At 42.3% G+C, this 27,872-nt stretch overlaps 1 protein-coding gene across 4 annotated transcripts; it reads left to right on the plus strand.

The window, feature by feature from the left end:
• The first annotated feature begins 45 nt into the window (after positions 1-45).
• Positions 46-27,547, plus strand: AIDA (axin interactor, dorsalization associated). Of its 4 annotated transcripts, none has more exons than XM_035556215.2 (11): positions 52-318; positions 3,492-3,561; positions 10,489-10,542; positions 11,341-11,395; positions 16,326-16,389; positions 16,827-16,933; positions 18,927-18,938; positions 21,774-21,896; positions 25,539-25,661; positions 26,132-26,249; positions 27,088-27,547. In XM_035556215.2, the coding sequence occupies exons 1-11, from the start codon at positions 209-211 to the stop codon at positions 27,182-27,184; spliced, it is 933 nt and encodes a 310-aa protein (XP_035412108.1). In that variant the 5' UTR covers positions 52-208; the 3' UTR covers positions 27,185-27,547. The 4 variants fall into 4 exon arrangements, with proteins under 4 accessions (XP_035412144.1, XP_035412108.1, XP_035412119.1 ...); XM_050710111.1 differs by lacking the exon at positions 52-318 and adding an exon at positions 10,623-10,702 and having other exon boundaries at positions 3,494-3,561; XM_035556226.2 differs by lacking the exon at positions 18,927-18,938.
• Positions 27,548-27,872: the final 325 nt, after the last annotated feature.

A 27,872-nucleotide genomic window follows, 5' to 3' on the forward strand; every position in this document is an offset into this window, starting at 1 on the left:
CTCGCTGGGCGGCGCTGGCGGGAGGCGGCCGCCGCGTTTGGTTGTCGCCGCGGCGGGGCTGGGCCGGGCCGGGCCGTGCCGGGCCGGGCTGGGCTGTGCCGTGCCGTGCCGTGCCGTGCCGTGCCGGCGGCGGGAGCGGGGCTGGCGGTGGCGGTGCCCGGCGCGGTGCCCCGGCCCGGGGTGAGCATGGTGCCCTAGTGCTGGGGCTATGTCGGAGGCGGCCCGGAGCCTCCTGCAGCGCTGGGGCGCCAGCTTCAGGAAGGGCACCGACTTCGACTCCTGGGGGCAGCTGGTGGAGGCCATCGACGAGTACCAGATGTGAGTGCGGGCACGGGCCGGGCGGCTCCCCGCGGCGGGCCCCGGGCCGGGCCGGGGCGGGGCAGGTGGCCGCGGGGCCTAGGCCTTGCCCCCCCGCCCCGGGCCTCGCCGCCGGTGCCGTTATGCAACGCGCGGGGGCGGCGGAGCGGGGCGCCCCGGGGCCGCCGGACCCCTCCCGGGGCGGGGTGGGGGGGGCACCCGGCCGCGGGCAGCCATGGCGCCCGGCCCGCCGGGAGGCAGCCGGCAGCGGAGGGCGGCGGCCGGGCGGGGACCCCCGGCGGCAGCGTGGAGCCCGGCGGGCTCCGAGTTTGTCCCGGTTGCTTCCCAGCCGACTTCGGCTGGTGGGTCTGCTGGAGGGAGGCCGGAGGGCTCGCACTTGTTCCCCAGACAGCCCCAGTGCTGCCGGCTGAGCTCTGCCGCTCAGAGCAGCCGTGAGGTGCCACGGCCTCGTCAGCTCGTGGGCTCCCTGGTTAGGATGGTGTGGGTTCGGTTATCTGCAGTCTGCTGGTGGTGTCCGGGTCATGGCCAGCCGTTACTGCAAACCGTGTCGCGGGGACCTTTTCCAGATCTGCATATCAGAAGACAAAAACATCCTTCAGAAAGTAAAGGAAGAAAAAACATCCCTCAGAAAGTTAAATAACTGCCCTTATGTGGGCATTTACAAGGAGCAGAGTAGGATCCTAATGCTTCAAACCACCTTGGCAGTATCAGCAGTCACTTTCATTTGATGGCTTTCCCTCAGAATGAAAAGTGTTTAGGCTTCTCAATCTGCGCCTGCTTCACTAAGAAGAAGGGTCACTAAATGTCCGTAGACAGTCCAGTTCAAGAGATGAAGCATGGCTTGTATTGCCTGCCTCCCAGCATCACTCGTGTCTGACAGGAACTGAGGTGATTTCCGCACCCTGGCTTTATCCTGGCTTTGTAGCAGTGTGATACCTTTGTTAGAAAGCTCCTCTTGGTAGTGACACTGTAAGTTACTCTTGCAAGCTTGATCAGTGAGTTTCTTCTGAACAGAGAAGTAGTCAGTAGATGAACTCTGCGGCTCCAGACGAAGAAGAAAGGGGGGAGAAGATCAAAGGATTGCAGGGATTTCCTGGGAAGGAGCAGAACCTTTTCAGGGTGCATATCCACTTCCTTTAGGTACAGCAGGTGGATTAATGACCACTTCGATCTCTAGGGTAGAAGCTGCCAATAAGCAGCGCAGAGCAAGATACGTCCGTGTAGCTGTGGAGACATAACAGCATGGTTTCGTGCTGTCGCCTTTTCAAATGGCAACCTGAGATGGGAGTAATGAGTATGCTGGTGAGCTGGCTGGATGCTGCTGGCATTGGCAAGGTCTGTACAGATCAATGCAGGAAGGCTGGGCATAAACTGGTTATGATGAGCTTGCTGACACTGAAAAAGATCTTGAGTCGAAGTTAGTTTCTTTCAGGGGTTTAATGACTGCTGACTTAGAACATAGGTGTAGAACACTTGCCTCCCGTGTCCAAGGGGACCTATATCTGCTCAGGTCTTTACGTTGATCTGGGAACTTTGTTGCAAATATCAACCCTTTCTCACTGAGGTGCTTAATCCCATGAGAGCCCCCTGAGCCACCAGCAGCACCTTCTGTGTCGAACACTCCTGTCTGTGGAACTTGGTCCGATTCAACTTTGAACAAGCTTCAAGTGGGACACCAGATGCATTGATGTGGATTAGGGTGTGTGGTGTTCTTTTTTTTTTTTTTTATGAGTGACAAATGGAAAGAGCATTGTGTCACTAATGCTTGCAGAATTGTTAGTACCATGATGCTGTCTGTTGTGGGTGGTGTATCACTGCTATGGTGATGTGTTTTTCTGAAATTGTTGGTTTTAAATGCCCTATGTGATGGACATGCATAGCTTTCTGTTTATCACCCATGTTATACCGCCGGGGCAGCGCTGAGGGACTGACTGTATGTTTGGGTTCCAGTGTGTTTGTGCTTTTTGACTTTCCTCTGCCAGCATCTTTTCCCCATTACGAACAAAGATTATGGCACTGAGCTGTGAAGTTACATTGTCCCATTTGACTGCTGTTTTGCTACTGCTAGTTGAAAGCTGCAGTAGCTTCAATCCTTGTGTCTTTTTAATAGGGCTTATTTTTAGGAAAAAAGCAAAGGAGTAGTTGAGGTCTGGTGTCTGTTCCCTCTACAGGCTTTGACAGCAACCTCTTTTTGTGTACGTATCTGTTTTAACCTTCCCTCCCTGCCCCCCCAAACAGACTGGTGCCCACTGCACCCGTGGCAAGAAGCTGAGATTCCCCTAATAGCACAACAGTACAAGAAGGTTTCCAATGGAAGTACATTGGGGTGTCCCAAATGCTGCTGTTTTGCCTGGGTTTTCCCCTCAACGCCCCTCCGTGCTGCCTTTAAATAAATGTGTATGTCTACATAGATATATTTTTGCAGAGAATGACAACAATTGCACAGTTTTGCTTGTTTAATTTTCCCCTTCCTCCCCAAACGGAAGCTGTGACTCTTCCCATAGGTTCCCTCTCTAGCTTCCTTTCGCTTTCTCCAGCTGTTTGCTGACTGTTACTTCCCAAACCCCTTGGTACTCCCGTCTCTGTGCTGGTAATGGGTGGAGTCTGGGCTCTGTGTATGATGCTGACAGGCGCAGATGTGAGCTAATGCACCCTGAGGGCCACAGCCAAGGTGCCCCGGTCTCTCGTGGTGGGAGGGCATGTGGCCAGTACCTGGGGTACCAGTTCTTTATGCCTGCACCCACTTCTCCTGGCCATCAAATTCTCTGTGAGAAACACGTGGGCTTGTGTTGCAGTGGGCTGTTTCCATAAGCAGTATACTTTATTAAAAAAACGAAACACACAAAAAGGGAATGGAAAGAGGAAAAAAGGTCAGTGCTTATAAAAGGGGCTGTTGGTTAGAAGATCATTCATGCCTGTTCTCTCTTCATGACACATTATATATGTGGTCTTTCCTGCCTAATGTAGGTACTTACTGTGTCTGACTTCTGTTTTGTTTGTTTTGTTTTGTTTTTCTGTATGGCCTACCATACATGAGAAAAAGAAACCGTTTGGAGCAGCAGTCTGTGAACCTTTCTGCTGGCACATTTTCAGGAGTGGTGTGGTGGTGGTGGTGGTGGCGGCAGGGTTCTGTGTTGTGTTCTCACTCTTCAGTTTTCTGCCCCTTTCCCCAGATTAGCGAGACATCTGCAAAAAGAGGCACAGTCTCAGCACAACAACTCAGAATTCACAGAAGATCAAAAGGTAAGTGTTACCATTTGCTCAGTCAAGGAACTTGACTCATGGATGTTGACGTGGTATATTGTTCTTTCTATCTTGCAGACCAAAGCCTTATGACACCTTTTTTTTCCTCCCATAGTATGCAAAAACACAAGCAGAGCCCAGTGTGGCTGAAACTGTTGCTGTCATTAGATGTGACAGATGCCTGGCTGTGTAATACTGAAAGTCTCGCATGCCAGAGTCCTTCATAAGCTGGATGTTTCTTTTTGTGGGTGACCTTTTGATAACTTGCTTATACAACATTAGCACAATTTATGTTGTGAAGCCTGAATACAAAATGTCTTGAGCCACAGCCATCGAGGGTGTGTGTGAACAATCTTAGCTTAACGTGTAACACCTGACTGGGAAGAGTCCTGGCAGAATACTCCCTACTAGTCTCAATGTTCCTTGTTTATAACCTTTCAAAATATTGAGCTGATTTTACTCCTCCCTCTCTCCTCTCAGATGAAAAGGCTGTTTCTTGTCTGAGCATCATATTGATGCAATTCTGTGACGGGATTTAACAAGAAAATGCTAGCTAAGGTCCAACAAACTCAAACATCTTCAGCAAAATAAAAGGAAGTACTTTGGAATATGAGGTCTTGCTAAACTCTAGCACCTTGTATAAAACCGTGTTTTTATTAGCAATACTGAATCAGAGAATGCCTGTATTTCCAGACTTCCAGATAAGATCACTTGTTTGTGCAATGGCATTGCTTGAACAGTGACATTTCCTAGCCCAGAATCCAATGTATGGTAAAAGGGTGCTAGAGTAAATGGGATCTGTGTTTGGAAATGTTAGTCCGGAAAACAGGTCTTGGCTACACAAATTGGAGATGACCTTGATGTGTTTAAAAAAAAAAAACCAATGCCTCATTTATCACAAAGAAATACAGCTTTACATAGAGTCTGTCAGTGGTTTATAAATGTTTCTTTGACATGTACCAACAAAAGAAAGGAAAGAGCTGGCCTCTACTGTTCTATTTACCTTCTGTGAAGAAGAAGAGAAGGCTCATGATAGTCCTAAACTGAGTCAGAATCTTGGAGAAGGGTTGGAACCACCTTTCGTGACCTGAAGGATCCTTGTTAACATCAGGCAGATGTTTTTCCTTTGATCAATTCTGCTCTGTATCCCTTGCTGGTATCTTTCTCTATTGCTCTCAGCTATAGTCGTCTTTACTGCATGTTTCCCCTCGGTGGTTGCTTTTGAAAATATGGTTATTTCATGCAGGAGAAGCTGTTAATACCGCTTCAGAGGCACCATCTCCTGAGAGTATAGAACCATAGTGACACAGGACTTTGTTTCCAGACGTTCCCTGAGTCTTAGGGAAAGGATCTAATGGTGGAAATGAGTGAGACCAGCCACAAGGAAAGGCCTGAGAGGTTGAGGAAGCAGAGATAAATGACCTCAGATGCAAGTTGTACCACTGTAATCATGTACTAAGGAAACAGTCTTCCAAAAAGAAAAAATAAGGAGTGACTGTTCTGAATCCCTGCAGAATGATACCTGTATTTATCTCTCTTCTTTTCTCTCTTCTCATCAGCTGATGCACTTAAATTTTGAGCCTTGTTCTCAAATTGTGATGCCTATTTCATTAGCAACATAGGTAGCCAAGTTCTCCAACATTTTGTGGAATCTTTCAGTAAGAACATTCTGTTTCCCTCCTCTATCACTAGTAATGCTAGTCACAACAACAAATGAGACGGCTGCCTTCTGCTTTCCTTTAGGTATTTCATGGTTCTTCGGGCTCAGTCATTTTAAGAATGGGTTTATTTTATTTTTAATAAAAATTCATAGTAATAATTTTTAAATCATTTACAATTATTTAAAAATATTTAAATTTTATAATTTTAGTTATTTGTTTTTATGTATTTTTTTTAATATTTATGCTGTTGCTTTCAGTGAAACTCTGTGCAGCAAAATCTTATAGTCTGACAGCTCGTTGCTCTCCTGGTGTTCCCTATCTCTGCAGGAGCTTTGTTGGTATAATTTAGCGACCATGAGCAATTACTGTCATCACTAGTACCATTCACTCAGTGTCTCGGAGTAGAGTTTAGCATGCTTCTAGGTTTTCAAGCAGCTTAATTAACTCGAAGTATATATTCTCTCTTGCCACCCCTCAAAAATGTCCATGGTTAAACAGCCGGTTTTGCTGCAATATGTTCCTGCCGAGGCATCCACCAGTGTGCTATTTCTTTTGGGTTTTGGAAAGTTTCTTATTCCCTAACTTCTTGTCTTTTCCGGGTACTGTATGCCATGTAAGAGCCCCTTCTTTATTTATCTGAATGCATATTTGTGTGTTCACTTCAGGGTCTATCTATCTGATCTCACAAGCCCGGGCTGCAGATAGCATTTCATAGATTGGAGAAGGCAAGTTTGTGAAGCTAGTTATGATTTCCAGTTGCTTGGTCTACCCTCATTTCAATCTTTGTATGGATTTACAGCTAGGTGTTTTTTTAAAGGACTGTAAATATTGATGAGAATTCCTGCGAGATTGTTACTGTTTCTTACTACATGTGAAGAAGATGGATTTCAGCAGTGATTCCTCTGTACAGAGGGAAAACTACTAGCTTTGCCACTACAAGGAAGGGGCATGGCTAGGTTCAAATCCCCAGTCCTGTCTGTCTGTATAAACTTTTAACATGTTTGGGTTTCCTTCATGCATCACAGGTGGTGTTACAGTGCAGCTATGGCTACGTCGTAATTGATGGTGTGTTACTTGCTAATGTAATCATTCAGTCTGGTAATCTGACAGCACTTGATAGCTATTACCAATTTCTTTCTTAGATGTAGTGTGAGCCAGTTATTATTTACTTTATAGTAAATGTATAGTTTATGATAAGAATTTAGACATTTGAAGATTTGTACGTCTTGCCTTTTTGCTGTCAGTCTGGAATCTGTTTTGAAAGACTCCATCGTCGTGCATCTTCATTTGATAGGGAAAACTAGGCTCTAGAATTTGTAGTTCATTCCTGCGTTTTCAGCTTGGGGGGGGTTGTCTGTTTTACATCTACTGCTGGATATAGTTCTGGAGTTTTAGTGCTTAGGGAAGGCTCTGTCTTGATTTGCATAAGTGACAGTGCTGGCATCTTCATTAACCATTATGAATTTTGTCGAGGAATATAGAGAAATACTGTAAACAACAAATCATTGTGTTTAAATCTAGTTGCTCTGCAACAATTTTAAGGAGGCTGTGCAGCAATTTCATCACCTAGAAGCCGTTAGGGTATTAACATACTCTTACCGATGGACTTAACCTCGGTCTTAACATCTGCATCCTGCCGTTGTTTGTTCTACCTTCATTCTCTAAAATGATGCTTTCACTCATGATCAATCACTGTGTTTTGCTACATGAGTCGATGCAGTTAGGTTTGGCTGTAGCTGTCAGCTTTCCTTCAGCTATAGCTATCGTCACCCAGTTCTCTGTGCAGTAAATTTGACCTTTAAAGCCCTCTGCTAACCGCAATTGTTGTTTCTTGTGTAGCTTGTTTTTTTTTTTCCTTTTGTGCTAGGCTGGGTTTTGTGCAGTATTGGAAAATCATGCTTTTTGTGCAATGGTAACTTGCTGAAATAAGAGCACTGTTGCACGGTCTTAGCATGATTCATTGAACTACTGGTCTCCTAACAGCCTAGACCTCTCTTTAAAGCCAAACTCTGCTCTGGCTCTGTATTTATGCAAACATCTTTGACTGCTTTACAGTTAGCACAGTCATTACTCACACAACTGCACTGAAGAAACCTTGACTATGAGATCAACTGACATTTTCCTTTCTAATCACCAGTTTACATTAAACTGATTCTTAACTGCTTTAATCTAGCAAAATTAATTATGACTTCAGCCTTTCTAATGAGATGCAGAACATTTTCCCTGCTGCAAAAATGAGCTTTTGCATGGGATAGTTGCAGCTGAAAATGATAGCAGTGTTTAGCTGCATTTTTAACTTTTGGGTTGGGTGTGGTTCCTTAAAAAAATAGTTATGAATAATGCCTGCTGGGAGCTTGCCATATTTCAATAGATTCCATATAAAACCTATTCTTTACTATTTTAAGACTCCCAAACTCTCTTCAATTAATCTGTTTCTAGGGATATTATTGCCCTTCAGCCCCCAGAAGCCAGAAAACACACATTTTATATAGCTGTTTGTCCTGTCACGAGTTACCTAGTTCAGGCAGTTCTAAGAATACCGAGTTAAGAGTCTGCAGGATTGGGAATGGTGGTGTTGCTGAGCTTATCAGTGAATTAGCTAAGGAGACAGGAGATGGGAAGTCTTTCTTGAGACCTAATTTATAGTATGGGTTTCATGCTCTGTGTACAAGATGGAGAGCAGTGTGAAAATCTGTTCACAAGTTTTGATTCCATAGTGGGGCACTGAGACTGTGCTGGCACCCTGCAAACTTACTCATGGCTCACTTTCTCTGGTGCATTTGGAAGGGGTTTTGATCTAACATGGAACTGGCATGCTCTTTGCTCAGCCATGAACACCCGAGCCATAGGAACAGCTGGGTTTTTGCAAATCACGCAGTAGCAGTCAAGCCTCAGAGATTTCCCCTCCCTTCCCCAGGGAACTTCTTTGCATTCCTTTCTTTTATCCATTACTTCACACCTTCCTCTTTGAGATTGTACCTTTGCAACCATATCTTTCCAGATGTTCTCGTATAAAAAGGAATTCCTTATGGTACACTGCAGCTGATGAAAAGGATGCAGTGTATGCCCTGCCTAGAGACTGAGAATCTGCTTCTGTAGTACTACCTGATGTCCTCACACCAAGCCTGAATATGTACGTACATCTACAAAAACAGTGTGTGGACATTCGTATGTGCTCCTTTCCTTTTCAGAAATCTGTTTCCCTAATCTATGCTGGAGATGCAGCTGTAAATCTCTGTTATGTGGCAAGAATGTATTTCAGAGAGGTAGAAGTTTGTTGACTGAACCTAGGCTGTGGAGTGAACCTCCACAGAAATGATGAGCCATAGTATTTTTACTTTGCATGTTGCATGCAAGCATACAGTCAGGTTGCCCAATGTTAAAATTCCCAAACAAGACACCACTGCATATCCTAGGCAGAGGAAAGAACAACGAATGCCCCGTGCTAATGATGCATGTCACTCACTGCTTTCCTGGAAGGTGCTCAAAAGAACTTTTATTTTTTAAAGATTCCGTTACAATGGGCAGTAATATAAACTGCAAGGATGTAAAGAGCGGATTAATGCTGTGTTGTAACAGAGCATTTAAAAGAGGAGAGAGAACCAGCTGGGGAGAAATGGTTTTGGAAGCTTTGAGCCTGTGGTGGCTGTCAGAAATCAGCTATCTGAGGCTTTTACACAGTCTGCCTGTTGGCTCTGCCCTTGAGGTAGTGATGTCCGATCTGCTTACAGATCAGCTCCTTCACTCTTTCAGCTTTCAGCGTGGCATACAGCAAACAGACACCAGAGCTGCTTAGCTTTCAGCCCAGCGTACTGAGCACGTGGTGGCCTAGGAGCAGGTTTAGAAGCAGCTGATATCCCCCTGCAGAAGTCAGGGCAGATGACCGGCAAAGGTAGCTGTGAAAGCATGCCCAGTTCTTATCTGCTGCTACGAGTCTCTTGTAGCCCTAAAACACATCCCTAAAACATAACCCTCCTTTAAAGGGAAGTTCTGGCTTCTGACTGATACCATATAACTTGCCAGATGCTCCTGCTCTTGAAGTTCTTTGCTACAGTTGTACTCTAGGAAATCTTTGTCTCCCCCTTGCATCTAGCTTAAGGGGAGGGCTATTTTTTGATACTGTCTGATTTAAAAGGAGAGAACGAATCTCACATGCATATTTCAAGTTTTATCTTCCTTCTGGGGGCGAACTTTGAAAATGAACTCCTTTTCTTTATAGCTTCACTGTTGCTGTTTCTCTTGCCCTATAAATGTTCCACAGACTATTTGGAATTGTATTTTTTCTTATCTGTGCATATAGACTTAGTTTTTCTTCACTGAAGCCTTTTGGTTAATGAACAAACTTGTGTGGTCAAAAACAGTAAAATAAACCACGCAGGTGTGTCCATTTGATGCCAGTTACCTTGTCTGAATTCCTCTTGATGTTTTTCATCTGCCAGTAATAGAAACTAATGTGACTGCTGCTCCTCAAGCTTCTTTTTTTGTGAAGCGTAAAAGCTTCAGTAGCACTGTCTTAGAAGTAGGACTGCTAGTGAAGGATGGTTATGAAGCTCTTTCCTTCCTTCTACATTTTAAAATAAAAATGAGAAATTACTTCACTGTTTTGCTCAGGGATATTTTAGCTGGCAAGTCTGAATCCAAGAAAATCTATTTCATGCTTCTGTCAGACTTTAAGTGTCGTAGCAAATTACAAAAATAAAAACTTGGAAACATAATCCACCTTTATACTTCATTTTACACAAAAACCCACAAAAGCGGACCATGCTTTTTCAGTGTTGAGATACTGGGCATTTGTAAACTCTGAGGGGGGCTGACTTGGTCTGTTGGGATTGTAAGCTAGATAAACCCTACAGTTCCCTGAAAGGTCAAATTTTAACAAACCACTCCAGGTCTCAGAAGGTAAAATAAACTGTTTTTTGTATTTTTGTGTATTTTTTTTTCTGGCTCTCCCCTGTCACTTCAGAATAATTGAATTTGTAAAAAAAATTATGATGTGGTAGGCATTATTACAGTTTTTGCAAAGTGAGTGACCCTCCACTTGTGCTGATGAGCTGTGGAAGGGGAGTTAAATGGCAGGTGTTTCAGTTTCATCTATTGCACTTACAGAAAATTTTGCTTGTGTATAAAAAAGCTTTTGATGCTAAGTGATCAGATACTGAGTAATAGATTTGAAATCTTTGCAGGAAACACAAATTTTCATAGTTATATTAAAGAAGAATGTGAATACGGAAGAACACAATTTCAATTTTTTTTTTCTTCCTTTCAGAAAACCATAGCTAAAATTGCAACATGCTTGGAACTGAGAAGTGCAGCTTTACAGGTATAGCTCTCTTTCCCATGTGATTTCATTCTTTGGTGATAGGTAACTAATGCTGGTTTTAGACAGTTTTGTGTCTTCAGGCATAGCTAAAACTTCTGGAAACAGAATGAACAGCTCCTTGAACATTTGGACTTTCCAGGTTGTCTACACGATGCCCCAGGTGATAAAACCTTTTCTGTTGAGTTAATAAGTTGAATAGGCTTACTCAGAGAAGCAGATGTGCTACTAGCCAGATGAAGAAGCTTCATCATCAGGGTTGGTGGAGATGAGAATCATTGTGGTGAGCTCTTAGGCTTGGCAAAATACTGACATATCCTGTATACTGTAACTTCTGCTAGTGTTACAATACTGGAATTATGCCTTGAACGGTGTGGGCTCCTGTGGGAGCATCACTTTTGCAGTCTTAGAGGAGATTTTGCTTCAGAACAACTCGATCGGGGAAGAGTTAGAATAAGTCCCTGTGTCCTAATGTTCCTGTGCATGGTAAGTATGAAAAATCAACCAGCTCATTTAAATCTTTTAATCTTGTATTAGAACTTGGAACGTGGGATACATTTTTGTCAATAAATGAGAAGTAGCTAACTTTCTGCCTCATCTGTGAACCTAGCCTCAGTCAGGGAGGTTTTGTTTGGTTGTTTTGTTGTTGTTGTTTGTTTTGTTTTTTTTAAGACAAAGCTTTGAAGTAACTTGGTATGCTTGAATAAAGGGAACACCTTGCATGCTTATTATGAGGTGTGATAGCTTTGTCTGAGGGGAAAGTGCATACCCAGATTTAACGCTTTCTTTGTAATGTCCTAGTCCACCCAGTCGCAGGATGAATTTAAGCTTGAGGATCTGAAGAAGTTGGAACCAAGTAAGTAGTATCTTTGTATTTTAAGTGAGTGACATTCACCATTATAGTGGAAAATGTGACAGCAGGATGAATACTGACTGACCACAATGTGGTTTGACAGTAATGTTGTTTTTAGATAGTTCTTCCAAATATCTGTTACCACATAGACAGAACTTGATGTGTATTAAGGAATTTAATGTGGGTAACTTCAAAGTATAGTAGTCCTAATGTTTCAGATAATGTATTAGTCTTTTTGTCTCAATCAAGTAATTCTTTGGGTACCGCTGACTTCACACAGAATCGTAATTTAGGCTATCTGTTGTGCACTATGTAATCAGCTGGAAAATTTACCTGCACATAACTTACTTGAACTGAATTTCAACACTCTGTGGTCTTCCTACTTGCAGTATTGAATGTATTTTTCTTCCGAAAATATTTAGCTTGCGCTCATGGTAGTCAATCACCTGCCACTTAGCCACAGTGATGTTACGAGACTAACAAAATTAGGAGCAAAAGTGAGGATGAGAGTCAGTCTTTGAAGGGTTTTGTGTTGTGGCTGTTTATTCCAATCTGATCCTGGGTCAATTTTTGGTATGTCAATCCAGAAGTAACTTTTTCATGTAGGAAATATCTGTTTATCTTCTACGTTTTCCTTCCAGTAACACTGGTTGCTTTATTTGCAAAGTATCCTTATGATCCGAACTTCCACATCTAAGCGGTATCATCCTGGATGCTGACATTTGTTGTTCTTGGGGAACAGGAGACGTGGAAGAGTTTCTTCCATGATGGAGAAAAATGGGTTTATTTTGCTCTTTTCACGACGGTATCATTTAGGGAGATGTTGGGGATAAAAATGACGTGCAGTGTTGCCACTTCATGAATAAGCAGTTTCTCTGTTCCCATTCTCTAAGTAACTAACACAGCATCCTACAGAGAAGGTTTTGAAGAAGCAGGACATTGAACTGAGAGGTTCCTAATATCTGGACTCAATATTTTTGTACAGACGCTTTTAAACTGTTTCCTGAAAAAGGAAAGCGGAGGTACACTACAGGACTGCTAGGTTTGTGAAGACCATAAACTCAGGAAAGTCTTAGCAATGTGTTAAAAGTATGAGTTTTTTCTCATGCTGTATATTGCATGTTTTGCCTGTGCATCCTCTGATTTGGGATTATTTCATAGGTACACATTCTGTTTACAAAGTATTTTAATTGTTGAAGTAATTTAATGACTGTAGATCTTAGACTCCATTAGGTAAATGGCCTTTGAGTGACTAAATGGTGGAAGAAGACTCACATTTACAAATCCAAGGAAGTGAATATTGAAGGGTAAAGCTTCCCTCAAAATGCCTCCTTTTCTTAAAGGCCAGTATTTCAGTTACAGTGCAACAGTCCCCTTCCTCAGAGAATTGATTTTTAGCTGTCAAAAAACTGTTCACCAGTGTGAAGCACATTCAACCCACGCTTCATGCAACAAGCGACTGTATTAAAACTGAAGAAGAGCGTGTGGCCATCAGTCTTCAAAGACACTGAGTTATTTTCCTTGGAGGAGAATGGGTGCTTCTGCAACAACAGTTCACCATTGATATCCTTGATGTTGCTCTGACTTGGATTGTTCTCTCTCTCTGAATTGTGCCTTTGTTGTATGGTTTTTAAGTGTATCTTGAATAGGGTAAATCTTAATCAGGCCAACACTAATCATTTCAAAAAATACACTGTGAAGTGTTTCAATTTGTTGTCATTTTTTTTCTTACATTCCAGAAGAAAAAGCTTTAAAAAAATGAAAAAAAAAGGACTGGCAATGCAAATAAGCAATTCCTTTGTTAGGTCAAGACATTTTGTTAGGGTGGAATGAAACAGCTATTCACACAGTTTCAGTTGTTTTAATTACTTTTGTGCCTGAAGTGGTCAAAATGGCTGAGAAATTTGGTTTGGGTGTTGTTCTAACAACCAGGGCCCTTAGATTTACTTTTTACTTTTTTTTTTTTTCCTGTGTTATCAGGTTCTAACTTTTCATAATTGTTAAGCTTGCATTTCGCACTGAAGCTGTTGGCTGGTTTTGTTTGTTCATAGGATTTGTCACTGAATCTCTCGTGCTAGGATAATGCTCCAGGAGGGTCCATACACAGAGATAGTTCTTTTGAGATTATGTTGTGTGAAATCATTGCCCACACACTGGATCTTGCAGATCTTTTTCTTGTTAAAGCTTATGCGAGTGTTATAACATACTTTAGAATTAGAATTAGGCTGTGTGCCAGTATTGGCATCTGTGTGTAAATGAGATGAAGTGGATCCAGAAATGCTCTAGCTGAAAACCGTGTTTTTTGGTGGGTCAGTTTGGTGACCTCCTTGGGCATGAGAGTAACACTGGCAAGAAGGTGTATTTGGGAAGGCGCAGAACAGTCTTTAAAAAAGATTTCTGTTGTAAAAGCAACATAAATACAAGACACATTGCTGGGGATCTGCCCTTTAGTTACACAAACCACGAGCTTTCTGTGAATCATTTTCTCAGCAGCGGCATTACAGAGGGGAAGTCCTCTTTACTCCAGAGGAGATGCACACTTAAAAATAAGTAAATAAATAAATAAAAGTAGCTCTCAAGCGTGGGTGTCTTATGCAGTGTTGCAAGGGAGATTCTTCCTCGTAATAAGCTAATATATTTTCTTTTATCTGATTATTTTGATTTAAATCAACTGAAACTCTAGCTTGTGAGAGGTGTAAAGAGGATTTTCCTTTTCCTCGAAGGGTGGTTGTTGCATTGCTTTCGTATTTCATCAGACTGAGAGCTGCAGATCCGGTTCTTATCCTGGTGATGTGTTTAAGGGGTGTGTTTAGTAAATCCCAGTATTGTGACTTTGCAAAATTGCTTGCTATTAGTGATTAGACAGAGTTGAATGCATCCTAAAGTCTTGATCCACAATGCTCTGCTGTAAAAAGGCAAGAGATTTTGGGTGGTGTTTCCAGAAGTGTTTCTGATCTAAACACTCAGCATCATTTTTGTTAATACTGTCCCCAGGAATTTGGAAAGCGCTGAACTGTCAGAAGCGGGTTTGATACCAACACGTGTGTAGATGCAGCTCTGCGGTAGAAGTGTGTATGCCTGACTGTGCATGTAGAACGTGTCAGGACTTCAGGTGCTGTAAAGCTGTTCACCTTTTTCTCATGGTGCTCATATCGGTGGAGTATTTTGTGCCCTCTAGTGATAACTGAGATTATTTATGAGAAGGCTTTTTTAGGGGATGTTCATTCATGTCGTAGGAGAAGCTGGTTACTGGAAGAGGGAAGAACCTAGTGCATACCAAACTTTGGAAGAGGGGAGGAGAAGTACTGCAGTTTCTGTCACTTCTGTATAACGTGCCTCTGATCTGTATGAAATATTACTTCACTGAAATTTTTCTTTTTGGGGCAGTTTCGCTTTCTATCTTGGTATGATAGAGCTTTCCAAGAGCAGGGGAATTCAGAGAGAGATAAAATCCCTTGTTTTCCTGAACCTGAGCTGCGCTGGGAGGCTGTTGTCTGCTGTTAATCAGCCACTTTCCTGTTGGGAAGTGGCTGCGATTCTTTGCCGCCACGTTGAGATCTGCATTGCTGATCTCTCAGGGCAGAAGCCTTGGGAGAGGGGGAACTGACTTGGTGTCAGTTTTGTCTGTGACATATCCAACAGCAGACAACTTAAAGCTCTCTCTGTATTTATGTATTGGGTCCCCCTGGAATCAGATAGCATCCATCTTCTCAGATCATGGTACAGAAATCAGAAAAAAAATGACGAGCAAGGACTGGGAAGGTTTTTTGTTTGTTTCTTTATAGTTTACTGAGGGGTTCTCTATTCACTGTAGTGTTTGGATGTCTGGTAGCTAGCGATGGAGCCCACATGGAGTGACATGACTATGAAGAAGGACAGAGAAGCTCTCCTGCTATACCGGCTGAGTTACAACGCGCAGAGACAGAAAGGGCCTAGCAGTGGTTCTTTAAACATAGCTGGTGTTTAAGTACGTCTGGGATTTTGTGTTATGTTAGCGCTGCTTTAACACAATTTTGTTCTCATCCAGAAGTTCCAAGGGGAGATTTCAAAAATGTGCTTTGAGAGGGCTTACTGCAAAGTGAGACCAGTGAGAGGACTTGTTTTTAATACCTCCTCTCTCCCTTGCCCAGGCCAGGATCCTCATTCTCTGATAGGGGACTGCCTCTCCCTGCAAGCTTTCTTCTCTTTTCAGGCCTTTTAACCATCGTGAAATGCTTATTTCATTTATATGCTTTCGGAAATAGAACTTTTACTAGCTAATGCTTTCGGAAATAAAAGCTAAAGTCGTGATTATTAAAACTTGAGTAAGGTTCTAATACAAATGGCAAAGCTGTGGCATTACAGTGGATGTTGGAGGCCATAGCCAGTGTTTCTGGATCTTAATGCTCAGATATTGCTCTGTGTCTCTTTTGAACTTTGCAAATCTACCCTCCACATGCAGGAGGAAGTAGGAAATTTCAACTAAGTTATGTGTTACCAGCATTCTTGGACTCCCACGGTGGCTCTCTGAATGTGCAGGGTAGGTGCATATATGCTTAAGCCTGTCAGTTCTGGAGACTTCAGACTGTTTGGAGCTGATTCCAGTAACATCACCCTTGCTTCAATAGCTACCAAAGATTGCTACCATTACCTCAGGGACCTGTAGCTTTTCCTCATTGTGCTTTTAGTTCTTGCTATGTTTATCTTCCCTGCCTGTATAAATGTGGTGATTAAGTACTGCAGTCACAGTTAACCAGTATGAAAGTTGTAGTGGTATGACTCATCAGGTCTGCATTGATGTTTAAAGTATGAGATTTTTTTTTTGCCATGATCTGATTCTTTTAAAATTGTATTTATTTTGTGAAGTTGCTATGAGAATGGACATAGTTTTGCAAAGTGGTAGAATTAATGCTTATTTAGGAAAATAAATTCTTACTGTTTTTTTTCTCTGCAGTCTTAAAGAATATCCTCACTTACAATAAGGAGTTCCCCTTTGATGTTCAGCCTGTCCCACTCAGGTAAGAGAGAGAACTGTGTCACTGCATGTTACACATAGGTATCTGAACGGGCATGGTCTGGGAACTGCTGTACGTGAGACACGTGAGAACTTTGAGAGCCACCTACTTGCTGCACTGCTTTGGGTAAACTGGTTAAAAAAACTTCTGAATTCTGGTTTTCTAGGTGCCACTAAAACTAAAGCCCTTGCTTTTGGTAAAATCAGTATTTGGTAGGCCCTACATCTCTGGAATTGACAATATTTTCTCTTTAGACTTTGTGCTTTCTACATAGCAGAAAGCTTTCTACAGCAGTCAGCTAAGCTTTCTACAGTAGTAGCTAATGAGAAAAGTGAAATGACATTAATGTGCTCCTGTTCTATACTCAGTTGCTGATGTGCAAGTTGAAAATGAGATGATGAGTGACCTTTGGTCTCGTTCTTCTTTTTCATATTTCACAGGAAGATTTTAGCACCAGGAGAAGAGGAACACTTGGAGTTTGAGGAGGATGATGAGGAAGGAGGAGCTGGAGCAGGGTCTCCAGACTCGTTTCCTGCTAGAGTTCCAGGTAGGGGCACCAGCCTTGCCGTACCAACCTATACAGCACGTGTAAGTTCTGTCTCTTTCTCCACCTGTGATTTTAAAAGTTTGGATGAGGAGCAACAGGCTGTATTGGAAACTCTAGTGCTGTATTGGAAAACCACAAAAGTGACCTGTGGACATTTTTCCTCAGCAAACTAACTCCTATTCCAAATAGTTGTACCCATAATCTGTGAGGTGGTACCAGCTACCTCAAATAATTTGTGCATTCCATGCACTTCCTTAACCATATTATGCGAAGTGTTCCAAACACATTCAGATAGAAACTGTGGCAATGTTTGCTCCTTCAAGGAGCATGACATCCTGCTAGAGATGTGGGGAGTTGTTGCTGGTTAGTTTCCTGTTGTGTCATCTGGTGAGACAATAGCTTGGACTACAGTCAAGCTCGGTGAGGAGAAAGAAGAGTAGCTTTGGCTTGCTGACTTAAGTCCTTGTCCACACGAAGGCATTTTATAAATGGATATACCTACTGATTCTGGAGAAGGTCGTCTTGTAGCCTCAACTTTTGACAATTTAATAGGTAAAGAAGTAGAAAGTTCCAACAGAAGGTTTTTTTGTGTGTGTGTGTGGTTTTTGTTTGTTTGTTTGTTTGTTTTGTTCCTGATGTAGTTTATTTGCAGTAAAAACAAGTTTCTAGTTTCAGAGCAGCCTGGCAACCTTCTTATTTCAAGAAGGAGGTAACAAATAGGGAACCTAGAACTGGAATTATGGTTGAAAGAGATAGGATGTTTCATTACTTATGCAACAGTAATGAGATACGTGTCTCTGTCCTTAGATTTGGGACTTGGCATGCTGCTGAATGTGGTCCCTGCAGCCTGTATTGGTGTAGGAATGTACACGCTACAGTTGCTTATGCTAAGCTTACAAACAGGCTATAATATATTGTAATAGTTTGATGCTGGTATTCTACTGTCTTGATCTTTGATATCCACTGTGATTAATCAATTTATGAAGACGCATTCTATCCGTCCTAAGTATAACATCTATTGGAAAATTCATTTAAGGCTTCCTATGAGTACCCGTGTGTGTGTGTGTGTGTACGTCAAACTCTAAAGTCTTTTTGATTATGTTAATGTGCATAATTCCATTTTTTTTTCCTGTGTGGTATTATTTTTTTTTCTTTGACAACTCTAGGTAGCTAGATAGATGTCAAGTTTAAGGAAAAGGGAGATGCATACTTCAGGTTTTGCTTTTTCTGTACTTTTCAGCACACTGGTTATTTAAGGTGTAAGCTGGGGAAAAAGTGAGAGACATCTTGAGTAGCTCGTGATATGCTTGTGAATCAGTCAGGTTGTGACTATTACCATAGTTACCTCTGTCCACCCTATTGGCACTGTATGCATATAATGGACATAGAGACTGTGTGTGCTTAAGAAAGAATCTAAGCTGACTGTAGGTAGGTTTTGTCTACAGTTAAATTATTCTCAAAGAAGTAGGGTAACTAAATCAGAAAGAAGGGAGGTTTGAAGTATATATTTTCTTACAGAATTACTCCTTGGTAAAACCATGCTTTTAAGAGGATTTGCTCACACCTCTTCTTACTGACGTTTTACATTGTCATCTACTTCATGAACTGTCTGTCTGACTTCTCTGAACCTTTTTGCATTAAGGTAAACCTCCCTATAGCTATGATAATCTGAACCCCTAGGGTTTTGCTGTATGAGCTGAAAACAGATCTAGTTTTCCTGTTGAATGTAAATTTGTGTGACGTTTCTTACCTTATTGGATGTTAGTTGGTTGCTCCTTCTCTGGGTGACGAGGTTTAAGCGAAAGCAATTTGCAGCCATCTGAGGTGAGCCTTGTAAATGGACTTTCCATATTGATTTGAGAGAAGTGTTGCACTCTTTGCTTCAATATGCCTTTAATCCATAGTGCATAACTGTATTGTCTAACTGACCATTGTCTTGTCTTCTACATGCATGGCTTCATCGTTATCACATTGCACCATTCATCTAACCCAGGAGCCAATGAAGGTATGATAACATTTTAGTACGTACTGTTATTTCTCTGATCTTGGTCATGTAGCTGTAATGTTTGTCATTCAGATGTTACTTTCAAAGCCCAAAATACAGCCTTCGGTAACACTTCTATGTGTTCGGTAACTTCTATGTGTTGATCTTCATCTCCTTTCAGTAGCAGGAAAAGGGAAACTCTTATTTGGTGACAGATGTTACGGTGCTCTCTAGAAGTCTTAATGTGCTAATAAAGATGTGCTGACTTGTAGAGTAGCCAAAGGCAGGAGTAGCTAGATTTTCTTTAGTGGAATACACATTTGATGAGAAATCTTACATTTAAAAAAAACAAGGACACATGTAGTTAACACTTCTGTGCTGTGTGAAGATGAATTGACCAGGGTCTTGCTGTCTCTACCAGCTGAGGTTTCCCATCTGCCTTTCTCCTGGTTATATACTACTTTATTCCAGTGCTGTGCTGGCAACAGATTCTTCTGTAGTCCATTTCTGTTTGTAAACCCAGCAGGAGACCCGTCACCTTTTCCCCTTTCTCTGAACTGGGGGCTGGGTCTGGAGAGACTGGACACCTGTCTTGGTGGCAGTGAGCTATTAGGTTGGCTCGCCTTTATACATCTGAAACGCAGTTGTAGGAAGACACGAGCAATACACTCGTAGATGCTCTCTTCCCTCTCTGGCAATGACTTCCTGCAGTTGTGTTGGAAATGGCTGATACTTTTCTCATAAAAAGCCTCAGTATTAGCCTGCTGAAGACTTAGGGGCTCAAGCTATGGCAGAAGACTGGCACTGTGATGCCCAGCCACAGCGAAGTTATGCCTGAGATAGGTTACTGCCAGCTAATGGCCCCTACGTGAAGTGACTGCAGAGGCCTCAGCAGAAGACCTGCTTGGGTGATTGTGGCTCATGTGGGACGGGTTACAGTCAGCCGCTTTAGCCCATCGCTGGTTTAGATGCTACTCCAGCTGAAGCAGCAAGGAGAACACGTTCCTTAAAGACTGTCTGTCGCAATGTCCCCTTACCTACTGGAAGTGGGCTTGACTTTTTGTTCATTGCAATTCTGGAATTTCATACATTCTGGAAAGCATTTTTCAAGAACAGGATTTTTCTCAAACCAGAATTTTTATAGTAAGTACCAGAGTCTGATACATCTCATAGGTGATTTTTGTGTGTCAAGTATCCCGTCACTTAGCATATTTCAGAGATGGATAGGAAAACTGGAAGTTACAGTTCTTGGCTCTTGGCAGGGCATGCTGCTTTTAGGAGACAACTGAAAGGTGGTAGACCAAAGTTTTGTGCTGAAGAGAAGGCCCTTATCTACCTTCCATTAGATTGTAATAAAAACTCTGGCTTTTAACGTCTGTTCAAGTGATATAGCAAGATGAACTAGATCGTGTATGCTTCTTGGCAGAAATGGATGCTGTCAAATAAATTCACTTTTTAAGGTATCTTCTACTATGGTCAGAAACCCGTCCCATTACTTTAGAAGAGTGGGTCAAATTCTGCCATGATATGTTGTAAAGCGTCCGCAGATGTGGTACCTTGAAGGTCATGGCTCTGCTAGTAGCCAAGGCAGGGAGTTACAGATATGTAGTGTCTCACAGACGGGAATTCAGACCTTGATGGTGGTCCTGAAAGGGGGACTGAGTGCAGGAGTGCTCATAAAATCTTGCTGAGGCTGTAGTGCTAGAACTGGATACGCTGCCACCTCTTTTAAAACTAGTTCCTCTAATATGATAAAAACTCCTCAGTTCTCCAGCTCTTCAAGCCTTGACTGGGGAGAAGAAGGATCAGAGAAAACCCATATTGGACTTGCCAAAGGAAACTATTACTTTGTTTAGATCTCATGCCTTGGGAATAACATTTTTTTTTAATTAGAAAATCAAAACTTTAATTTAAACTTGCTCGTGAGTCTGAGCATTTTTTGTCTTGATGCTTATTCATCTAATACCAGAGACAGGCCTGAGGCCTGTCAGTTTTCTTTAAAATCAGCATGAAGAAGCCTACCGCATTACTGATTACAGAATCTCTTTTTTTTTTTTTTTTACAGCTTTTAGTAAGTTTGGGTAATTTTGTTTTCTTGTCATTTTCATTGTCTTCCGCAACTCTACAAAGATTCACCTACACTGTCCACAGTGTGTGACCACAAAGATTACCTGATCCTAAATTTTCTTGATGAAGAGCTAGGAACTGCTTCCTTAAAGCAGAAGGAAACTTGAGGGATTCAAACACTATTTTTTTACTCTACCGTTTAAGTACAGATCAATACAATTTAGATAATTAAGAATGTCTCTTTTGATTCCCTTGCACCCAGTGGGATTTGCAACAATGCCATTTTCTTCCTTGTTCTCCCAGACTAAATGTTCAGCATGAAGCCAAGTCATGTTCAGTGGGGTGGGTACTCTTGATTATGTGTCTGAACTTCCTGCAGCTGCAGATTGAATCCAGCTTCCCAAATTTAATCCTGAAAAACTATATAAATTGAATTCCATGCATGAGTTACTCTGCATGAGAGCAAGAAAGAACACTTTAAACAAAGCTTTTCTCTGTTCTTAGGACATTTTTTAAATTTTTGTTTTGTTTTGTTTTACAAATTCATTTAACCTGAGGCAGTCCTGTTTTTTTTTTTGTTTGTTTGCTTGTTTGCTTTTTTGGTGTGGACTTAGAAATCCACCATTTAATGTGCAGACACACATTGTGCATTGTGTGCTGGCGGGATAAGAAACCTTGGGTTTGGAACTCCCATTGGAAAACAGCCTCTTCCCTGAGAGGTGATGGGATGAGCAAGGCCTCTGCTGTAAAATGACTCAAAGGATTAATGATGTGCTTTACTCTTTTCAGGTACTTTATTACCCAGATTGCCATCTGAACCCGGGATGACATTACTCACCATCAACATAGAGAAAATTGGTCTGAAAGATGCTGGGCAGTGCATTGATCCTTACATCACAGTCAGTGTAAAGGGTAATGATTTCTGTTCCTGGCTCCTCGTTTCTAGTTTGGAGAAAGTATTTTCTGAAAGTAGTGTTTTTTATTTGTTCAACCTGCAGGGAAAAGCATTTGTTTGGACTTGCATTTATTGTTGTGGTCTTAAGGCTTCTGCTTTTTTGAGGGTGGAAAAATCCTGTATTTGGGAGATACTGGGAGGTGAATCACTGCAGAAAAAGTGCCTTCCCCAAGCTGGGAGACGAGTACTAGTGACTTGGCAGATTGTACTTCTCTATGTCATTTTCTTTAGCTGACTCTTAAGTACAGATCTGTTTGGACTGCTTGTACTCCTCAGCAGATATTGGTCTCTGGGCTTCCTGGAGACAGCAAACCACAGCCCACTGTCTCCATTCTTGCCCTATCATTAGGCCAACTTTTTAGTAAAACAAAGATCTCCTTACCAAAAGGAATGGGTATGAAGTTGAGAAGCAAAGCTTTAAAGTGCCAGCCTTGGCACTGAAATATTTCAGCTCATGTATTGGGCTAACTCTCCCCTCTTCACGAGTCTCCGTGAGTCTGGAAGAACCTGTGTCGCTATCAGCTGCGGATATGTGAGGTGAGGTTTTCTCACTGTTTCAGATAACAACATGGTTGATGGCTTTTGCTTGAGGCTGAGATTTTTGGTATTCAGTCTTTCTGGCAGGAGCATCTGTCTCGTGCCCGTTTCTTAGAAGGAAGCCACCGTAGTCAGAATTGCTTACCTTTACACCATCCTGCTTGACTTGTGCTCATCTTTACAATCTTTTGAGGCATATGATTTTTCTTTATCAGATAAAAACTTGCAGCTGAGCTCTGTTCCATCGGTGACAGCCTCTATTCAGTTGTGACAGTGACCTTCTATATATCCTCTTTAGACATGCTATTAGTCCCAAGTGGAGGGATGCGATGCCTGTGTTATCAGGCTGCTTCACCTGCTGGACAAGTTCTTTGTCAGAAGTGGGGGTCACGGTGTTGAATGCCACTTGAATCCCAGAGATGTTCTCAAATGTTACCTGCCAACATACATACACAGGGAGCCTTATCTAATCCTGCTTCCTGTGATGATTTTTCAGCAGTGAAGCTGGAACATGACTTGTCGCCTTCGTCAGCCGATACAACTGCCTTTTTGTGTTTTCAATCTTAGAAATACGCAGTATTTGTGTTTACGGTGCTGCCTTAAGTTTGCAGCATTATTTTTAGCTTATGTAACTATTTTTCAGGCTCCATTTCTCTGGTCACTTTTGGATCTTTCTTTGCCTCCAGTACGCCAGAAAGCTGAGGGACGGGTGACTTCAGTGGTGAGGCTAGCTGGATGGATGTGGGTTTAATCAAACGTAATTCTTTCATGCTGAGTTTTTCTTGGCCAACAGGGAAATACCAGCGCTAACAGGGTTCAAACGTTGGATCCTGGAACTTATCAGAATTTGTAAAGCAAACATTCGTTGTTCCTTTCCACTGAAGTGTTTGTCAGTCTTAACTTACTGCATATTGTTAAAATTGTTGCTTGCCTTCAGAGCTAGCTTTCATTTCCTTTCTGGAGCTGAGGGAGTCTGTATTTCTAGGCTTGCTTTCCCAACAAGTCATTCTGTTAACGTGTGGCACTCTATTAGCAAACTGTGGTAAACGGCGGCTGCCAAGTAATGATGTAGGAAACTAGGGTCAGAAGGGGTGTGTGTGTGTAGGGGGTGTATCACCTATTCTAGTAATGGTGACTTTAAACTTTATTTTTTCAAGATTTTTGTTGAGTAAAATTGACTCCAAAAAGTCGTTTTGTCCATATTATAAGGAGTCTCAGGGTGATTAGTTGTTGGTTTTCCTTGGTGTTTTTGTTGTATGTGTGTTTTTTTTTGTGTGTGTGTGTTTTTTTGTTTTGTTTTGTTTTTAATTAGGCTGCTCTCCTGCAGATCAGCAGAGAGAGATGTTCCTGCTGACACATTGGTGATCCCTTTTCATTCCCTGAACGAAGTGTGTTCAGCAGTGCTTCAGGTCCCCATCCTCAGCAGAAAGAGTATTGTCTGTGGTGGCTTGTGCCTGAGCAGCGCAACTGGTGCTGACAGCTGGAGTCCAACCTGTGGCCCCCTGTGCCTCTGACTGTAAAAAAAACAGGAGAGAGAATGCATGTTGACCCAAAGAATTGTGGTGCATGGAGTTAAATCCAGTTAATCTTGACCCAAAGATTTGTTTGTGGTGAATGGAGTTAAATCCAGTTGGAGGCCCGTCACTAGTGCTGTCCCCCAGGGCTCAGTTCTGGGACCATTTCTCGTTAATATCTTTATTGATGATCTGGGTGAGGTGATAGAGTGCACCCTCAGTAAGTTTGCAGACGACACCAAGTTGTGTGGGAGTGTTGATCTGCTTGAGGGTAGGGGGCTCTGCAGAGGGATTTGGATGGGCTGGACCGATGGGCTGAGGACAATGGGATGAGGTTCAACAAGGCCAAGTGCCGGGTCCTGCACCTGGGGCACAACAACCCCAAGCAGAGCTACAGGCTTGGGGAAGAGCAGCTGGAAAGCTGCCTAGCAGAAAGGGCTCTGGGGTTACTGGTTGACAGGCAGCTGAATATGAGCCAGCAGTGTGCTCAGGTGGCCAAGAAGGCCAACAGCATCCTGGCCTGTATAAGAAGCAGTGTGGCCAGCAGGTCTAGGGAAGTGATTGTCCCCCTGTACTCGGCTCTGGTGAGGCCGCACCTCGAGTACTGTGTTCAGTTTTGGGCCCCTCGCTACAAGAAGGGCAATGAAGATGGTGTAGGGTCTAAAGAACAAGTCTTACGAGGAACAGCTGAGGGAACTGGGGTTATTTAGCCTGGAGAAAAGGAGGCTCAGGGGAGACCTTACCACTCTCTACAGTTAAGTTACTTCCCAAAGGAAGTTGTAGCAGGGTTGGGGTCGGTCTCTTCTCCCAAGCAATAAGTGATAGGACAAGAGCAAATGGCCTCAAGTTGTGCCAGAGGAGGTTTAGTTTTGGTATTAGGAAAAATTTCTTCACTGAAAGGGTTGTGAAGCATTGGAACAGACTGCCCAGGGAAGTGGTTGAGTCACCATCTCTGGAGGTATTCAAAGGACATGTAGAAGTGTTTCGTAGGGACATAGTCTAGTGCTAGGTTAACCGTTGGACTTGATGATCCTAGAGGTCTTTTCCAACCTAAATGATTCTATGATTTTCTTGCATCGAGGCAACAAAGCAGGGGGGCCTGCAGTGGTTGCAGCTTGTATAAGCAGTGCCAGCTTTGACCTGCATAGAGGGGAACCTGCGGTGCCATATAACTCTCTGCTGGTTCCGCTGGCAGTTCTGAAGCCCTGCAGGAGTCCTGCTTGCAGAAGGAACGGCATCATTTGCTGGCAGCAGACAGAAACGTCCCCTTAAAATAAAAATGGGAATCACTCCAAATTTTCATCTTAAACTGTCAGAACTCTACCTGCTTTCATGTTGCTGTAAAAGATAAAACTCACTGACTGTGAAGGGGTATGATTACCCCTCTTCACTCCCCCCCCCCCTTTTTTTTTTTTTTTAAGTTTAGGGAAAAATCCAGGTGGACATTAACTTTTTGTGAAAGTATTAGGATTGATTCATAAAAGTCTTGAAGCAGAACCTTAAAGTCTGAGAAGCTTCTCCCATTCTCGTGCTATTTCTTTCCTGCAGATTTGAATGGCATAGATCTGACTCCTGTGCAAGATACTCCTGTGGCTTTGAGGAAAGAGGACACGTATGTCCATTTTAATGTGGACATCGAGATTCAGAAACATGTTGAAAAACTAACAAAAGGTATGCGGTATGAAGTACCAAAGTGGGGCCCAGAAACTTTGAAAGTGTGGATAGTAGGTTGCTCCTCATCTAATAGATAGGCCATGCCTGAGCTGCTGCAGGGCTCAAGATCCAGACAAGGATAAAAATAGACATTTGCATCCTATCTTTTCCAAATTGGTCATTGTGATGACTTGCAGACAAGGGATGAATGAATGAAAACAAAAATGCAGCAGTCTGCTCTGCTGCACTGGTATTGAGTTTCTTTGTGACGCTTTTAGTTACCTGGATATGAATAATTGAGTGAAGAGTACAAGCTCTTGTGAGTGTGATGAGCATTGTAAGAACATGGTGTATCTTTTAAATAAATTGCTAAAGTGTTGGAAATAATTTCATCCAATATATGTAGAGCATCTTAAACTGCAGATAAATATTAGCATAACTGTTGATCATAATTGCTAACTTTACTATTAAACCATTTTCCATTTTAGGTGCAGCTATTTTCTTTGAATTCAAACACTACAAGCCTAAGAAAAGGTTTACTAGCACCAAGTGCTTTGCTTTCATGGAGATGGATGAAATTAAACCTGGGGCAATTGTTATAGAACTGTAAGTGACTTGCAATTATTAGATGCCGATGACAGAGGAAGCGAACTATACTTCAGTTAGGATGTGTAGCTTGTTGTATTGTGGAAGGTTTAATGAATTCATTGGATTAAGTTACATAAGGAATATTCTATTTTTAATAAAGAAGGGAAGATAAAACACTTTTAGACAAATAAAACAGCTATAGACCTTTCTCAAAAAAAAAAAAGACTATTTCCAAATAAAATGCTGGTGTTTGTAACTGAATTTTATACGAATTTAACAAATTCTGTAGGGGAGATTTTCATTTTGATGTCTGCTTGAATGTCAGATCAGCTGTACTTAAAAACAAAAAAAAACAATAATTTTGAACTCCCATGATCTTCTGATACAGGACTTCTGTGCAGGAAATATGAAATGAGACATGGGATACTGATTTGAAATAGATTTTTATGAACACTTCAAAGCAGTGTTAGGTGGTGTTTTTTTTTTTCTTCACTCTAGGTAAAGAAATAGATTAGCCAGTTATAGTGCAGTGGTTATGATGTGCATCCTAACCTTGCTGTGTGGGTGAAGGTCTGTCAAGTGAGGGTTTTGAGTTGTTTTTGTTTTCTCTTTCCAGGAAAGAGTGAACCTTGCAGGTGAGGACGGTTGTAGGAAGAGTGCTTAACTTAATCTTTGCTACCTGGAGTACTTGTTTGAGTTTCTTCCTGTAAATCCATTTATTGTTGTTCCAGTAAATCATATCTGATGTATTTAAAGATTATTGTAATAGGATCAGGACAGGACAAGCGTTCTAGTATGCTTTCATCTTCCTCGTGGCCATTAGCACTCGCATTAATTTACTTTCTTGTGCTTACAGGTACAAAAAACCCACTGACTTTAAAAGGAAGAAATTACAACTGTTGACCAAGAAACCACTTTACCTTCACCTCCATCAAACGTTGCACAAGGAATGACCCTATTTGTGAGACTTCTGTGAACTGAACCACAAGTCATGGTAGCTGTGTGTTGTAGCCTTAGGCTTCAAGTGGCAGGAAAACGACTGTCCATGCCAGTAGGTCAAACGGGACCATCACATACTGCACAGCACTACTTCAGGGTCAGAGGCAAGCCTACCATCCAAGTGCAAGTTTTTTTTCAGTACCTTCCAGATCCAGGTTTTTCTGAGAGCCCTGAAATATTTTGACTGCTTTTCCTAATTTTGCTGTTCATCACTTTTTATCGTAACCATTATTATCCTTTTGCCTCAAACTCCACCGAAGGTTGGAGACTGCCCCTTTGCCAAACCTGTAGCAATAAAGATGTGGCAGGCCTACTAACCTGTTTACACTCGCTGTGCTATTGTAGTTCCTCTCATCTGCATTTCAGAGTCCTCTGTAGGGGGCAGGGTGGCAGAAGTTGGAGGGGAGGGACGAGGTGGGGTGGGAAGGAGCTTGAGCTACTGCAAGTGATTATAAAGTGAGGGAGGAGGTTGTGGGGTCAAGTGGCCAGGAAAGAGCTCCTCAGTCAGCTTTAGTCAGGCCAGGAGGAGGACGACTGCAGATGAGAAAACTGAACTATGATTTTAACAGCTGAATCTTAGTTCTTAGCTGTGCCTGATCCACTCTTACTGAGTTTTGGATACAATATATATAGGTCAGTCCT

Source organism: Cygnus atratus, chromosome 3, assembly GCF_013377495.2.
Source record: "Cygnus atratus isolate AKBS03 ecotype Queensland, Australia chromosome 3, CAtr_DNAZoo_HiC_assembly, whole genome shotgun sequence".
NCBI classification, from domain to species: Eukaryota; Metazoa; Chordata; class Aves; order Anseriformes; family Anatidae; genus Cygnus; species Cygnus atratus.